At 44.9% G+C, this 18,021-nt stretch overlaps 1 protein-coding gene across 1 annotated transcript in view; it reads right to left on the reverse strand.

Moving 5' to 3' along the window:
• LOC147442692 (receptor-like serine/threonine-protein kinase ALE2) overlaps positions 1 to 15,736 on the reverse strand; it is a 76,617-nt gene extending 60,881 nt beyond the window's left edge. Inside the window, exon 1 of the mRNA XM_086528786.1 lies at positions 15,402 to 15,736. Within this exon, the coding sequence (XP_086384912.1) occupies positions 15,402 to 15,486 (85 nt within the window). The 5' untranslated portion in view covers positions 15,487 to 15,736. The remainder of the gene's footprint in view (positions 1 to 15,401) is intronic.
• Positions 15,737 to 18,021: the final 2,285 nt, after the last annotated feature.

Raw genomic sequence — 18,021 nt, forward strand, 5'->3', positions numbered from 1 at the left:
TGGAGAATGTGCATCGATTATAGCACTCTCAACGAAATCACCATCAAGAACAGATTTCCGATTCCTAGGATCGATGATATACTCGACAGGTTACAGGGATCCTCGTGCTTTAGCAGGATTGACTTGAAGAGTGGATATCATCAGATCAGGATAGCACCAGGAGATGTCTACAAGACAGCCTTTCGGACGACTTTTGGGTTATTTGAGTTTTTGGTGATGCCTTTTGGCTTAACCAATGCTCCTGCGACATTTAACCGGATGATGGACAGGATTTTTCGAGAGTACAGGCTATTTGTTGGCACTTTCTTTGACGACATCATTGTTTTCTCCAAGAATGAGGCAGAACACAGAGATCATCTGCTTCAAGTCTTTCAGGCATTACGAGATCACAAGTTAGTGATTAATGCAAAGAAAAGTGAATTTTTCCTACTAGAGATACACTTTTTGGGACACATTGTGTCAGCAGCAGGAGTGCGAATGGACCCGGCCAAGATAGAGACTATCCGTGATTGGCCCGATTTGAGGAATGTCCATGAAGTTAGAAGCTTCTTGGGACTGTGTTCGTACTACAGGCGGTTCATACGAAAGTTTGCAGAGGTTGCTTCCCCTTTGCATATCTAGACACAGAAAGGAGTACCTTTTTCATGGGGACCCCCAGAGGTGACTGCCTTTCAGACATTGAAAGAGAAATTCACTACGGGATCTATTTTGACTTTGCCGGACTTGCAGAAGTCATTCGAAGTATATTGTGATGCTTGTGGTCGTAGTCTGGGTGCGGTCTTGATGCAAGAAGCTCATGTCATAGCTTACGAGAGCCGTTTGTTCTCTAGGCCGGAGATGACAGCACAGATCCATGAGAAAGAGCTTTTGGCGGTTATCCATCCTCTTACTCAGTGGCGGCATTACCTACTCGGAGCGGATTTTACTGTCTTTACAGACCATCAGAGTTTGCGCTACTTCTTGTCACAGAAGCAGCTTTCGGAAAAACAGATGCGGTGGGTGAACATCTTGTCACAGTTCCACTTCCAGATTGTCCATGTGCAGGGACAGAAGAATGTGGTGGCAGATGCTTTGTCTCGAAAACCGTTGATTCTGGCTATTTCCGCGATACATCATAGGAGCTTCGAGGATATGGTCGATCAGTGTGCCATAGATACAGATTTTGCAGATATTTTCACACGGATACGAGATGGGGAGGCAGTAGCTGAATACTCCCTTCGGGAAGGCTACTTGATGAAAAAGACTATGTTGTGCGTTACACAACCGTTGAGGGAAAAGGTTATGACTGATTGCCACTGTCCCCTTTTACGGGTCACCGCGGCATTGCTACCACCATGAAAGGGGTAGAGAGATATTTCTTTTGGCGGAAACTCATGAGGCTGTGGAAGAGTTTGTGCGCAGTTGCTTGGTATGCCAGAAGGTCAAGTTTGACAGGCATAAGGCACAGGGATTGTTACAGCCTTTACCCATACCCACCCGCCCCTGGGAAAATATTGAAATGGATTTCATTTTTTTTTATCTCCGGAGAATACAGAATGATCACGATGATTTTCCGATTACATGGCACGCCTGAGACGATTGTCTCCGACAGAGACCCCAGATTTATGAGTTTGTTTTGGAAGGCAATTTGGGAGAACATTGGCACGCGGTTGCAGTTCTCGTCATCGTTCCACTTGCAGACTGACGGGCAATCTGAGATTGCCAATTCAGTGATTTTAGATTTATTGAAGTCTTGTATCTCGCATCAGAAGCTCAATGGGAAAAGAACTTACCTTTGGTGGAATTTGCCTACAATAACACGATACACTCTTCGACGGGGAAGACGCCATGTGAGATTGTTGAAAGTGCTGCGAAGGTTCCATTCTTCCTGAGCACGAAAGATTAGAAATTTGAAGCGGATGAATATTCACGAGATTTGGATACGGCTTTTGCCAAGGTTCGCGAGACTTTGCAGGAGTCTCAAGAACGACAGAAAAAGGCAGCGGATCGCCATCGTCGCGACTGGAAACTGAAGGAGGATGATTGGGTGCTCTTACTTTTGAGAAGGCACGCCTAAGAAAGAAACAGGGATAGGAGAGGCTTTTTCCAAAGCTTAGTATGTGATACTACGGACCTTTCCAGATTACTGACAAGATAAATGATGTCTCCTTCCGATTGAAACTGCCAGATACTTGGAGGATTCACAATGCATTGCATGTGAGTCTCTTGAAACCTGTTAAGGGTGATGTGCCTGATGATGGGGAGCCTGATGAGCAACCCAAAGTGGAAGAAAACGAGGAGATCCTTGTTCCTGAACAGATTTTGGCACATAATGATACGAAGAAAGGTAAAGTCCGAAGGCGGTTCTTGGTTAAGTTCAAGAAATTTCCTGCATTTGATGCGAAGTGGATGGAGGAGGAGCACCTAGCAGATACTCCTCGGATTGTGAAACTTTACCTCGATGCTTTTGGTTTAGCATAGTCTACTCCAAACGGAACCCAGAAACTCAGCTTGGCCGAAGATCTGGTGCAGTGGGATGCACAAGAGGGGAGTTACTCCGCTCCTTTGTCAACAGATGCCTCGATTTTGATACTAAAGTCACTGATGTCTCTTTGAGCTGCAAGGATACTGAGAGCTGACAGTATTCTGCCGGATGACTTTATGAAATGGAATTCCTGATTATCATACTGATATGTTCTTGACTTCTTGTGAGTGCAGGAACTCATAGACGAAATGACTGCAGCATTTTGGTCTGATTGATCTCGAATAGACATGGTTGCAATAGGGGTTAGTCAATCGGACATCGTTGAGGTCCCGATTAGACCTAGATGTGATTGCTAGCTACATTGCCGATAAATCATGGTCTAAGATCCGAATGAATGCTGAATGTCATGTGATGTCCTGTGATGTCTGGTGATGTCCTGTGATGTCGTGTGATGTGACTGTCGATTTTGTACATGTGCTAGATGTGTGTTCCTAGTACGTAGGTACTAACAGTCAGTGTCTGCTAAGACAGTTTATGGCTTTTGTCGGTTTTGCAGGCGTAATCGCGGTCGATTACAATGCTTTCAAGAGGGGGGTATGTCACAAAGTGATGACGTGGCGGACAGCAGAAACCCTAATTTCTGCCAGAAACCCTAAAATTCCTGCAAACCCTAATTTTTGCCAACGCAAATCAATTCGCTTCTTGTTGTTGTGCCATCCTGTCCAACATCGACTTGACATCGTCTCCATAGGATTTGATACAACTCGTGGCGTAGATGGAGAAGAGGGAGGGTCGGAAAAACCTCCTGGTGGGAAAAATTCTTCGTTGCCTCTCTCATGCTCAACACCTGTATGCGAAGTATCCATTCCGCTTCGGGTGATGACCATGCACTATGATCTTTGGTTCTTAAGTTCACGAGGAACTTGAGTTCTTGCGGTTCTTGGGGTCTTGAGGGTCTTGAGGTTCTTGAGGGTCTTCTTTTACTTGCAATTTGTGTTTGAGAAGGATCTTCTCTTCACCCGAGTTTTGCTCTTTTCTGCGGACGCACCCCTTGGCGGGCACACCAAGGTTGCTTTTTCCCACCTCACGTCGATTGGCCGGCCGCTAAGTGCACGGTCCCCTCTCGATGACTGAAAAGAGGCACAAGGGGAGGCTGGACAAGCCCTTCTTTCCTGGGACTCCTGTCACTCTTCAAAAACACGATTAGGAATCGACACACCCAAGTGAACTTGGGTTTGTGCGACCACAACAAGCAAAAAAATTTATTGTGATTCTTGTGGTTCTTTCCTTGAGTGATACAGAACATTGCCAAAGCTCTAATACCAATGTTAGGTGCAGCGGAATGAATGTTGAACTTTGCTCAAGATGAGTGCTCCGAATTGTGCTCAAGGTTCCTTTTTGTTCTTATGGAAGGGAGAGCCTTCCGTTCTAAATGAGAGAGTGCAATGATCACAAACAAGTGAATGGACACTGTGCGTGAAAGTGTATGAGACTGAGAGATAGAGAGAGAAGAGAAATACGACACCAAAGACGTTGTAAAACCCTTCTCCGAATGCCCCACTCTCATTGGCGAGAGTGGTCTACTATTGATTGCACAAACAGGTACAAAGTGGATGCATGAAACTGATGCAAGTCTAAGCTATGTTGAGGTCGACGACGGGGATGACGAGACCGATTCAATGGCTGAAAATGGGTGCACTTGTTCTATAGTCCAAAAACGCAAGGGGCTGAAATCTATTGCTGCTGAAAAACGCTGTTTTTGTTGCTCATAAAAACACTGATTTGCAGCCGGGAAAGTACTCCAAAAAAACGCTGGTTTGACTGGTCCGGAATAGCTGAATTCTTGATGATTAGTCGCTGATTTGCTGCTGCTGTGCACTGCTGGAATTGCGAGGTAAAGAGGCGGTAACTGCCTGCTGAAAAACGCCAGCAAAGGGGGGAAACTATGGCGATGATGCTAGGGATGGAAAACGCCAGGGGGCTGAAATCTTGGCGATGATGCCTGCTGAAAAACGCTAGGTACTGTGGTCTTGGCGATGAGACTTCTGAAAAAACGCTAGGTGCTGAGGAATCTGGCTTGGAGGAAAAACGCCACCAAGGGGGGGATCTTGCTGAGACAAAGAGGGGAACCTGCTGCCTGCGGCCTGTGTTCTCCTTGCTCTTCTACCAATTAGAGCTAGCCTAGGTTTGCTTATATACAAACTTACTCAATTTGCCCTACCTACTTTCCAACAAAAGTCACTTAGTTTAATAAGTGAAAAATGTCAAAAATAGGGAAAATAGGTTAAAGGCACTGGAAAATTCCCTTGAAGGATTCTGATCAGAGTTACCAGGGCACCCCCCCTAGCCCCCGTTCCGGCGTTCCGAGGGGTAGTTCCCTTACGTTCCAAAACGTCCTAGAACGTCTGATGTTCCGGGTGGCCAGTGCAAACCGGAACGACCGTTCCGAAACATTCCGGAACGCCCCCGGAACGTTCATGAATGCCCCTAGAACGGCCAACGGCTACAAACAAATTTGGCAAAAATTGAAAAAATTGAAGTAAATGTTTGGGCTTCTTTTTGAAGTGTGCAAGGCCTCAAGGACTCATAAAATGCACCTCCCTCCCCCTTTCTCTCCACAAGCTAATCCTCAAGGCTCAAGCTCTCTCCCTCTCACACTCTCAAGATCTCTCCCTCTCAAGAATCACTCTCTCAAGGCTCAAGCTTCAAGCCTTCAAGCTCTCTTCCTCTCCCTCCCACTCTCTCAAATCTCTCCCTCTCCCTCTCACTCTCTCGAGTCTCTCCCTCTCACTCTCTCTCTCTCTCTCATCATCTAGTCATAGCAAGGTTGAATGGTCTTCAAAACGAGTTTTGTTTGAGTATTAGAGTCAAAGCACGCTAATACTCCTTGTATTTAAACACAAGGAGCTAAGAAATGCACTATTCGGGTGTTTTTTATACCTCCCGTTCCGCGTCATTCCCGTTTCGGACCCCTAGCCGTTCCCCCGTTCCGCGGGGATCCCGTCGCCGTTCCCGTTCCGCGTTTCGGGTAACTATGATTCTGATGGATTCTGATGGGAATGCTTATGATCATGTTGTGTGCAACCAGAGGATATGCATCTATACTAAGTGCCTAGGCATGCACGGTCTGCCAACAGACTCACAAAAGTGCCAGATGTTAGGTGCAGCGGAATGAATGTTTGCGCTTTGCTCAAGATGAGTGCTCCGAACTGTGCTCAAGGTTCTTTTGTTCTTATGGAAGGTAGAGCCTTCCATTCTTAATGAGAGAATGCTATGATCACAAACAAAGTGAATGGACACTGTGCGTGCAAGTGTACAAGACTGAGAGATAGAGAGAGAAGAGAGATACGACACCAAAGACGTTGTAAAACCCTCCTCCGAAGGCCCGACTCTCGTCGGCGAGAGTGGTCTACTTATCATTGCACAAACTGGTACAATCTGAATGCATGAGACTAATGCAAGTCTAGGCTATGTGGGTGATGCGACGGGGACGATGAGACCGACACTAGGGCTAAAATCTGCAATCTTTTATCTGCTGTCCAAAAACGCTATGGGCTGAAATCTGCGGCTAGTCCAAAAACGCTGATTTTGGGGGCTATTTCTGTAGGTCTTTGTCGTTGAAATTCTGCAGGTTTAGGGCTGAAAACTGAGGTTTCTTTAGGCTGAAAACTGATGGTCTTTCCGGGCTGAATCTGCTACTTTCTTAGGGCTGAATTTGCAGGTTGTTCATGGCTAAAAACGCTGCACTGCTGTGGCTGAAAACGCTGCAAAACTGCAAACGCTGTGGTCTGCAAAGACGCTAGAGAAAGGGAAAACAAAAAACGCTAGCTGATGGGGGGATTCTGTGGCGATGATCTTTTGATGGAGAAACGCCAGGCTGATGCAGGTGATGGCGATGTTCTTGTTGAGAACACTAGGGGATGGTTCTTCTTACTTGGGGGGAAACCGCCAAGGGATCTTGTTGAGAAGTTGTCTGCTGAGCTTGGCTCATGTTGCCTCTTCTGCCATTTAGTGCTAGTCTAGGTTTGCTTATATACAAACTTACTCAATTTGTCCTACCTACTTTCCAACAAAAGTCACTTAAAAATAATAAGTGAAAAATGTCAAAAATAGGGAAAATAGACTAAATGCACACGAAAATTCCCCTAAAGGATTATGATGGAATCTGATGGGAATGCTTATGATCATGCTGTGTGCAACCAGAGGATATGCATCTAATCTAAGTGACTGGGCATGCACGGTCTACGTGGAGACTCACGAAAGTGTAAGACACAGGGTTGGATGTATCACGTGACATCCCCTCCTTTTCAAAGTGAGGTACTGGTACCGAACTGTATGGCGTGGAGGGAGATCGCCAATAGCGCCCGGAATCCAGGAAGGGACTCTTCGCCGGCCCACTCTGGTGTGTGGGTCGTGCGGTACTTGAACTTCATAAAGGTCTACAACGCTTGCTTCTTTGGGCCGCGCCGAAAGCGACACAAAGCCTTTTGTGGCACCTTCAATGCTTCAACTTTGTCGAGTGTCATGCTTCGTCCTTCGTCAAGAATCTCCATGGCTGAAAATTCCTGAAACCATTTCCAACGCAAAACCATGAACATACCTATTCCATGTAAAGTGAGTGGAAAAAATCTTGTCTTCTCGAAAGACTGTGTATGCAATGTAGATGAACATAGAGACGGAGTGACAAACCGTTCATCAAACACATGCAAACAATGAGATCGAATCTTTCTCTTTATATCTAGAGCAAGCAACTGTGGCAATTCACAACGGAAATGCCCATGCTTGGTGCTCATACTTTCATGTGCTCTTTCTACAAATGTGTCGTGCCAAGGAAGAGACATGGAATGTGACTTCCTTGAATGCATACTTTTCAGCTTTTCATGAACAATCCGCATACATCCGTGCTCATGCATGAGTGAAACGTGCTCAACGTACAATATGTCATGCCTAGGAAAAGGGATCACATAAAGACACTGACTAAAATACACGAAACGATCACGAATGAAACAATCGAACAATGCATGCGTATCAATCATGCGAACACATAATACTTCCTGTGAGGGTTCCTTGGACCTAAGTTCGAGAGCCAAGATCGCTTCTTCCTGAATGATCGAATCGTCCTGTGGGGGTTCTTTGGACCTCGACTCGAAAGCCAAGATCGGTCCTTCGTGATTGATCGAATCTACAACGAGGTTAGCTTCACTAGAAAAAGCATCCGCTAACACATCATCCTTCTTGTGAACAATTACATCTTCTTCATGCAACTCATCATGCTTGTGAGAAATCACATCTTGATCATGCAAATCATCATTATCATCCAAATCATCATGCTTATCATTGTCATTCAAATCATCATGCTTCTCACAATCATGCAAATCCTGTGTGTCATGCTTTGGAGAAGAAAAGGCTGAGAGAGTCTCCTTTTCCCGAATCTCTTGCATCTGTGCCTGAGCTTGAGAAAAGAGTCGCAAGAACTCTTTCATGTGTTGGTCGCTCTTTCCTTTGACGGCGGCTATCATTCTTTCTTGGTGTATGCGCTCCATTTCTGCTTTTCTTTTTGCTCTTCTTTCTGCGTGTCTACGTTCCAGTTCTGCCATTCTTTCTGCATGTCTTGCTTCGTGTTCTAACTTCCTTTCCAGAAACATCTGGCCTAAAGCCTCCATAGGAGTTAGGGCAATCCTTGACGTAGATAGGGAAGGGGGAGGGTCGGAAAAACCTCCTGGTGGAGAAAATTCTTCTTCGTCTCTCATGCTCATCACCTCTAAGCGAAGTATCCATTCCGCTTCAAGTGATGACCATTCTGAAGTCGTGGATTCTTGTGGGTTCTTGTGGGTTCTTAAGTTTACCAGGAACTTGGGTTCTTGCGGGTCTTGAGGTTCTTGGGGTTCCTAGGTTCTTAAGTTCACGAGGAACTTCGGTTCTTGAGGGCCTTAGGTTCTTGAGGTTCTTGAGGGTCTTGTGGTTCTTGAGGTTCTTGAGGTTTTCTTCGCTTGTAAACCGTCTTTGAGAAGGATCTTCTCTTCACCCGAGTTCTACTCCTTTCCGCGGGCGCACCCCTTGCCGGCCTTGAGAAGGATCTTCTCTTCACCCGAGTTCTACTCCTTTCCGCGGGCGCACCCCTTGGTGGCCTTGTGCTCACACCAAGGTTGCTTTTTCCCACCTCAGGTCAATTGGCCGGCCGCTAAGTGCACAGTCCACTCTCAATGAGTGAAAAGAGACAAAAGGGGAGACTGGACAAGCCCTTCTTTCCTGGGATTCCTGTCAATCTTCAAAAACACGATTAGGAATCGACACGCCCAAGCGAACTTGGGTTCGTGCGACCGTAACAAGCAAAAAAAATCTTGTGATTCTTGTGGTTCTTTCCTTGAGTGATACAGAACACTGTCAAAGCTCTGATACCAATGTTAGGTGCAGCGGAATGAATGTTTGCGCTTTGCTCAAGATGAGTGCTCCGAAATGTGCTCAGGGTTCCTTTTGTTCTTATGGAAGGTAGAGCCTTCCGTTCTTAATGAGAGAATGCTATGATCACAAACAAAGTGAATGGACACTGTGCGTGCAAGTGTATGAGACTAAGAGATAGAGAGAGAAGAGAGATACGACACCAGAGACGTTGTAAAACCCTCCTCCGAAAGCCCCACTCTCGTCGGCAAGAGTGGTCTACTTATCATTGCACAAACTGAATGCATGAGATTGATGCAAGTCTAGGCTATGTTAGTGATGACGACGGGGGCGACGAGACCGACACTAGGGCTGAAATTTGCAATCTTTTATCTGCTGTCCAAAAACGCTATGGGCTGAAATTTGCGGCTAGTCCAAAAACGCTGATTTTGGGGGTTGTTTCTGTAGGTCTTTGTCGCTACAATTCTGCAGGTTTAGGGCTGAAAACTGAGGTTTCCTTAGGCTGAAAACTGATGGTCTTTCCGGGCTGAATCTGCTACTTTCTTAGGGCTGAATTTGCAGGTTGTTCATGGCTGAAAACGCTGCACTCTGTGGCTGACAACGCTGCAAAACTGCAAACGCTATGGTCTGCAAAAACGCTAGAGGAAGGGAAAACCAAAAACGCTAGCTGATGGGGGGATTCTGTGGCGATGATCTTCTGATGGAGAAACGCCAGGCTGATGCAGGTGATGGCGATGTTCTTGTTGAGAAAACGCTAGGGGATGGTTCTTCTTACTTGGCAGGAAACCGCCAAGGGATCTTGTTGAGAAGTTGTCTGCTGAGCTTGGCTCATGTTGCCTCTTTTGCCATTTAGTGCTATTCTAGGTTTGCTTATATACAAACTTACTCAATTTGCCCTACCTACTTTCCAACAAAAGTCACTTAAAAATAATAAGTGAAAAATATCAAAAATAGGGAAAATAGGCTAAATGCACTGGAAAATTCCCATGAAGGATTCTGATGGAATCTGATGGGAATGCTTATGATCATGCTGTATGCAACCAGAGGATATGCATCTAATCTAAGTGATTGGGCATGCACGGTCTACGAATAGACTCACAAAAAGTGTCAGATCACTTCTAAATCTAAACTGACTAGACTGACTGAACCCTGATCATGCTGTAGCTTGTCCACTGACACATAGGGTTGGATGTGTCACGTGACACCGGAACACTTCTAAATCTGGACTGACTGGACTGATTGAACCCTTGTCGTGCTGTAGCTTGTCCACAGACACATAGTGTTGGATGTGTCACGTGACAAGGCTTGTAGCTTTTCATGTAAACTGCTTTTCATGTAAGGTGCAGCGGAATGAATGTTGAACTTTGCTCAAGATGACTGCTCCAAACTGTGCTCAAGGGTTCCTTTTACTTACGGAAGGGAGAGCCTTCCGTTCCTTTAGTGAGAGAGTGCAATGAACACAAACAAAGTGAATGGACACTGTGAATTGAAGTGCATGAGACTGAGAGCTAGAGAGAGAAGAGAATACGACACCGGAGATGTTGTTAAACCCTCCTCCAAGGGCCCCACTCTCGCCATCGAGAGTGGTCTACTATTGATTGCACAATCTGATACAATGGCTCATGCAAATCTAATAGCTATGTCGATGTCGACGGCGAGGACGACGATGACGAGACTAGGCTGAAATCTGAAAATGAATGGTTGTCGTAATGGCTGAAAATTGATCGTTGTAAATCCGGCTACGGCAAGCTCTCACGGCGAGGATCTGTTGCGGGTTCGGGTCGGTTCGTAGAGGCTAATTGCTGAATTCAGAAAACGCTCGCAGATTTTCAGGCAAATGCAAAAACGCTAGGGCTGATATGCTATTGTGGGGGGAATCTGCTAACGCTAGGGCTGATCTACTGTCTACTGTCGCCGTGAATCTACAAGTGCAAAAACACTGGCTGATCTGATGCAAAAACGCTAGGCCTTTTGCAATGCTGAAAACACTAGAGTTGTCGCGGGGGTCGGTCTTGCTGAGAAGTTGCCTGTTGAGCAAGGTGCTCCTGCTGCCTCTTCTGCCAGAAAGTGCTAACTCTGATTTGCTTTTATATTATCTTAGCAAAATTGCCCTACCTAGTTCCCAACAAAAGTCACTTAATAAACAAGTGAAAAATGTCAAAAATAGGGAAAATAGGTTTAATGCACTGGAAAATTCCCCTTATGGATTCTGATGGGTATGCTGATGATCATGCTGTGTGCAACCGGAGGATATGCATCTACTCTACGTGACTGGTCATGCCAGTCTGCGAACAGACTCACAAAAGTGCCAAATCACTTCCTATTCTAGACTGACTTGACTGAACCGAACCCTGGTCATGCTGTAGCTTGTCCACGGACACATAGGGTTGGATGTGTCACGTGACATTTCAAGCCAAGGCCCTTTAAGTATGTGGCAAGGACTCACTATTTGGCACTCTTGCGCGTGAAGGTGCAAATACGTTACGTCGCCGTTGTATTGAGTTCAAGCAATATAAAGAAATACCAAAAGGGGTGTCAAGGTTTGGAGCAGTGCTCTCTTGGGATGGAACTCCGCCACATACTGTCTCGTGTGTCGTGCACTCTCTCAGTTCAGAAATTTTCAAGTGTTTAAAGTTGTCTCGTCTGTTCTTTTCCATTGGCACGTGGTGCCCTCCCGTTACAAAGGGTGATGGCATTCCAATGGTATATCGCTCCCATTAGTCCTCCAAGGGAAGCTACTTGAAGAAAGACACCAGAAGGTAGACATCAAGGAACGTTTGGTTGTAGTCTTCCATGGTCTCCGTGGCAAGCATTTTCAAGTTTCTCCATTCGGACAAAATCTGAACTTCGAAAAGGGATGTCATATAATTTCGTGCAAAAATAGTCTTGAAAGCTTGCCAAGTGCTTGGAGCATGCGGTTCAGTCGCGATTGAACTCCACCACTGCATAGCATTAACTTTGAGAAATCTCGCATGTCGAGAAATCTTTGATTCTTCAACATAGTTGTTCAATTGTTGTAGGAACTCCAAGGCTTTCTTCCAATCTTTCACTCCAAAAAAGGAACATCCTAGCATTTAGGTTCATTGTAACAGCATTTGTGCAAGTAATAAAGCAAGTACTTGCTCTAGCAACAGAGCAAGGGGGCCCTTGAGGGTGGTTGGGACCGACATGCAGTGTCGTCTCTCTCTTTTCTCTTAGGCGGCTGCGCACATGCACGCCATCGGCAGGTAATTCCGATGGAAAAGGCTGATGAGCCCGCCACGCCCCTGTCAAAACAAACGGTTACCTCACCTGCTGCAATCAGCACGCCAGTGGCTTTGCCTTCGCGTTCACCGCCGATTGTAGCCGTTCGAGTGGCGGGAGCATTTGTGATTTGGCCCTGCGCTCTCCAAGCCGTTGACTGCATCTCTTTCTTCATTTCTCTCACTAGAACGATAGGCATGTGCGCGTACTGCCGATCGACTCCACTCGTTCATCCTCACTGCTACCTCTCACCTTTGCTGGTGCATGTGCGCACTCTCTCTCTCTATCTCTCTTTCCTTCATTGTGTTCACTTTAGTTTCTCTTTCAAGTGAAGTAAAGTAACCTTGTGTATGTGCGGAGTACTAGATCCGAGCTAAATCCTTAAACACTTCTGCTGCAACTTGCACCTAACAACACCATCTCTCAAGAGAATCTTGCAAGGCACTAAGATAGACAATCAGGTCCCACAATGGCAAACCGGAGTAGATCATACCCTAAAACCATCAATGTCTGTTACCTCCTAGCAACTTGTGTCAACCATGCAGGCTAGTGCTCCAGCACATTTACACCATGTTGTGAGGGCATGTCATCAGTAGCTATAGTTTATTGGAAGAAAATTAAGAGATCAGTCATGCCTTCTCCAGTAACGAGTCAAGCCAGCTTGCTCCATAGTCCAGCTCTCAATCCCTCAACATACTTGTGTCCTGTGATCGAGCATCACAAAGATGTACAATCTTTGACTCGTGTTTCCATCTTCCAAAGACTGGATAGGTCCTCTAGGCTCTGTCAAGGCAATAGCACTAAACGCGTGAGCCTGGTGCTGAGAAAGAAATTGGGCAAGAGTGATCCTTCCGCAAGACTTTGAGAGTGCCTAGTGAAGATGGAGATAGTGGGACAAATGTGTGAAAGCTCCAGCAAGTGTAACATTAGCTATGTCACATGAATAAGAATCTGACACAAACATTTTCAAGCAATTTGTTTGAATGTGTCCTTGTTCACCGCACTTATGACATATCACCTCCAACTTGAACCTTCCACCGGACCACCAGATTCAAAAGTAACATCCTCCTCATGCGTTTGCTTCTGCTTTCCTGTTATGGATGACTGTCTAGTCAAGGCCAAAAAGCCCCCTCTAAATCCCAACCTCCATAACTAGTCCTTCTAATCCAACACCATGGAAACAAGCTCCTCTAATGTCAAATCAATGGTCCTTCTTGAAGTAATCAAGGCTATATAGAAAGCACTATACTCAAGAGTGAGATGTGTCATCAAGATGATGGCTATGTCTTCCAAAGAAATCTACGTCTTTGCATGAAGAAGCATATGTTGCATCTCTTGCAACTAGCTCTCTTCATAGACGACATCCTATTGTAGATTTTTACCAATGGTTCAAGATCTTCAATCATTGGTTATACTCCAAAAATATCTGAGTGCCCACACAGTACAATTGAGGAAGATGAAAGGCCGAATCGTTAGCATTCAGCCGATTCCACGAGCATTGGTATTGCTCAAAATTCCTTGAGCAAGAGGGTAAGGTCCTTAGGAGCCTTCTGCTGATCAATCTCCTCATTCACCATCAAGATAAGGCCATAGCTCTCCAACACCGCTGCCATAAGCACTTACCAATCCTGGTAGTTGATGGCATCAAGCTTTCAATCTTGTTAGCAATACCGGAACCCTCCAATGAAGTAAGTATTGCAACTCCGTATCATGTGTAGACCTTCTCAAGACTCAAACGCTCAAAGCATCATCCAATGTGTCAATTGTGTCATCTCCACCACAAAAACTCTTTGGAACATCCTTCTTTGATGCCATAATCAAGGCACTCGTCAAAAGAGAATCCTCGTTAGACAAGTACACATTGTGTAAGCAACCTCCCATGGAAATCTCCAATCTCATATGTAATGGACAGATAGATGAGGCTAAACTCAATCAAGATCAGCCCCCTCTGCCACGCACTGGCTAAACACTCCAACTGGCTTGCTGGAAATTAGCAAAGGTACCAGGTTGGTACCGGGCACACACAAGCTCCCTCTTGCCCTCAAAACACAGCCACAAACTCGCCCAACTCCTCGCTAAAAAACAGCAGCACTCCTCCCATCATCTACCAGCTGAAAGCATGAGTTCTCAAGGGTTCTTCCGGACAAAATCGAAGCAAAACCCTCTCAATGCAAAAGTGCAAATTTGGGGGAGGTCCCCACAAACATAGCAACAAGTCACCCTCCTGCTGGCTGAAAATCTGCAGCCCAAACAGCCCTCATGCACTCCCAATTGCAAAGGCCAACGTCATCAAGATTTGGCTCTGATACCAGCAGGTGTGATGACATGGGCGAGAGAGAGAGAGAGAGAGAGAGAGAGAGAGAGAGAGAGAGAGAGGCCCAAGCCCTGTGGGGCAATCTCTACACAAGAGAATGGATACGAGTGTGCATCACAATCTTCCAAAATGGGGGTGCCCCGGCCACCTTCCCCTGTAGTAGTGATCGCAAGCTACCCCACCTCCCAAGATATCCGACGACCCCATAAATCTGAAAATGTGGGTGTGTTTGAATGTTGTTGGATGGTGGCTAAGCTCGATCCGTGTTCCTTTGCGGTTTAAGTAGCTCGTTTCAAGAAGTCATCATGGGAAGAGTGAAATACTACCCTTTGTAAAGGGGTGCACACTTCTACGTCAGCCTTAAACAAGATTGCACTCCATTCTCGTGAGAAAAATGTCATTCGCTGCATGCTTTTTCTTTGTTATGTGTGTTTACAAACCATCAAATCCGTGACTCATTGCAACTATTCACTTGTTAAACTCCCTAAGCAGCCACCTTTTATATTTTATATATCAATAAAAGGAGAGGGAATCTACATTAGAGAGAAAAAAGTACAAGATTCAATGAAGCCTTGGTCCCAAAAGATCACACTAACAGATAATACATTGGTTCTGGCAACTCAGCCTTGTCTAAGCTTGTAGTATTTAGCATTTCAAGTGATAATGTTCCACTACTGCTCATTTAAATCTTCAATGTCGGATAATTAGGTGTACATAAAACACTCACTCAGACAGACATGCATACACAAACACGTACATACATATATACACATGCACACAAGTGCACAAACACATGAATGTGTGCGAGTGATTGAGTGGTGTGAGTGTGCACGTGTGCACACACACATGTCTAATTGAGGTATGAACTGTTATACCAGAAACATTGAGCAATCTCTATTTCCAGGTCAACCAAATTACCTGGCATTTTAACTGAGCAAAACCAGACAACAGTGTTGGGTTACTTGAAAGTGAGAAACTTACCAAGAGTATGTGTCTGAGCCCATCCAAAGAACGCATAAAGCAGAAATAGAAAGGTCACTCTCACCCAGCTGCGCATGCACCACATCACTGCAAGACTGTAATTTTGTTGTCTTTCTCAATTTGCAGCTAGCCTGGCATAGGCAATTTGAATTCAAACCTGCCTTCAGATTTCAAAGAAATGTTGTTTGTCCAATAACTTTCTCTCATTATGTTCAAGCTGTCTTCCTGATACATTAAGCGGCACAAATTGCAGATTTTCAATAGTAGCTTCCAGTAATTGATATCTTCACAAGCCAGCCAAAAACTACTGGATCGAGGAATATGAGCAATGATCAAGCATGTTGAGAGCAATACATGATAAAGCATGAAGAAGATTTTTTCAAGTGATGAAGGCAGAAATTTTGAAGCCTGCAAGACTCCTGGGTATCATAGTCTGGTAGTTCTTTGTTTCCATGGGAACACGAGGTGTGAGCATGCTTCTGCACCATAAAGAGAACATGAAAACATTAAATTTGCAATGGGTACTAAATTCTGATGCTACGCTGATTATCTTCTTACTTCGTAGCCAAAAACCAGTTCTTCCCCTAGTAACAGTGAAGCTGCTACTATGTACTGCATGCATATGTGCGCTTTCATAGGAAAGCATAGAAATGATGGCTATAAAGAAAGCTAGTTCGAAGTGAAAAGGAACGCCCACGCGCATGGCTTCTACAATCACCAGAGTAGACGGGCTGAAGTGCAGAGGCATCCCAAGGACAAGGCAAAACGATAATGGGTATCATCAGAAAAACACTCGCTTTCCAGAAAGCGTTCAACTCCAAGCTCTGGTCGAGCAAAGATACGCATCTGCCGCGAGCACAAAAATGGTGGGTCTCTGAGAAACCATGGTGGGTCTGTGCAAAAAAATGGTGGGTCTCTGGGCAGAAAGCTTGTATGTAAATACGAAGACAGAAGGGTAAACGGGCACGAGGAGCCTGTAAAAAATGGCACTCTCTTGCTTTATTATGCAAAGCAAATGGTACCTTGAATGCAGGCTTTGCTGGGCCTGCGAGGATGTGGTATGAAGGAGAGAGGCAGGCGCCGTCGTAAAGAAGAGGTTTACTTTCACGGAGCAGAAGATGTGCTGCCCTCCACGAGTTACAATTCACAGAGAGCCCGCCATAGCGCATCATCCAGAGTACGGCCATTTGCAGCAAAGATGGGCAGCGCGACATCAGCAACGCTTTCAGTGTACCCAAGCAAAACGAAGAAGAAAAGTGAGCCATCGCATCAATATCAATTTTGGACAAAAATATTCTTGCATCTTGAATCTTTCACCTTTGACGAGAAGCGATTCATACATTACTACTTTTTTTTAAAGGACAACTTTATTAAAACGAGATTCCCTAAGGACATGGTGGCAAGACATGGACGACAAAATCACAATTTAAAGTTACCAACTATGACATGTATCTTAGGTGCTCGTTATAAGATAATCGATACACAACCAATTAAAGGTTTTCCACGTCTAGAACCAAGCTCTACACGATCTCTACGCAACTTTACCTCGTCCACTAGGGGAATGACATGTTGAGAGATATCGCAGTATAATCTTGCTTAGTGCACCCAAAACAAAACTTCCATACAAAATCAACTTTAAGTAAGAGCCTACAATTTCCTACAAATTGTTACTTCGTTAGCATAAGCGCATTTGAATTCTCGCCCTCTCAATCGTCCACATTGCCTCGCCATTTCTAGCTAAAATAGTGTGCCTAATGTGCTTTTTTTGTCTAGTTGCTTCTCTCTCTCTCTCTCTCTCTCTCTCTCTCTCTCTCTCTCTCTCTCTCTCTCTCTCTCTCTCTCTCTCTCTCTCTCGGTTGCGTCTGCTTTACACGCCCACTCCGCTCTATTGATCCGCCTCTACTGATGCAGACCATTGTGAATGTGCAATCTACTACATCAATGTTTACTGATTTTGCATTTATGCTCATGCACATCCACGTCTGGTCTTTTCTTAAATTTTGGGGTTAATGATCCTTTAGATGGGACCAGTTTTGTGTCCACGGAGCGCCAACAAATCCATTGACGAAGCTCGGGAAGAAGCAATATTTGCAACACAAGTATATACACTAACTTGGAAGACTATGATGAGGAGTCAAAAGCAACAAGCTTTTCTTTCCTAACCAAACTAGAAGCAAGTGCTCAAAAGAAGGATTTGTACCAAGTCAACAGTGAGCTGACATCAAAAAATCACATATTTAGGATCATGATGGTGAGTGTGTTTGTTAGTTGATATGTATGCCAATTGTGGTGCCAAGAAATATACATAAAGAGGTAGAAAATCCACTAACAACGTCAGGGAAGAAGCAATACTTGCAACACAAATCAAGCGTAGACATGAAGATGCAAGATGGACTCCTTCCCTACAAGACATGCAGGGATCTCAAACTTTTCTAATTGATTTTTTTGTTTTTTAACATTCTCTTTATGGTAAGCAAGGAGGCAAACACTTTATGGAAGCACTGGTAAGATGAAAAGTGAGCATGAAGAGTTTTTTCAGAGTCCCTGTATCTTTAAAAGGTGCACAATGTTTTCGCTTTTTGTGATGATCACTCACATAAGATGTGTATTTAGTCTCTCT

The sequence above is a fragment of the Adiantum capillus-veneris genome, chromosome 14 (genome assembly GCF_014529385.1).
Source record: "Adiantum capillus-veneris isolate H3 chromosome 14, ASM1452938v2, whole genome shotgun sequence".
Classification (NCBI taxonomy): Eukaryota; Viridiplantae; Streptophyta; class Polypodiopsida; order Polypodiales; family Pteridaceae; genus Adiantum; species Adiantum capillus-veneris.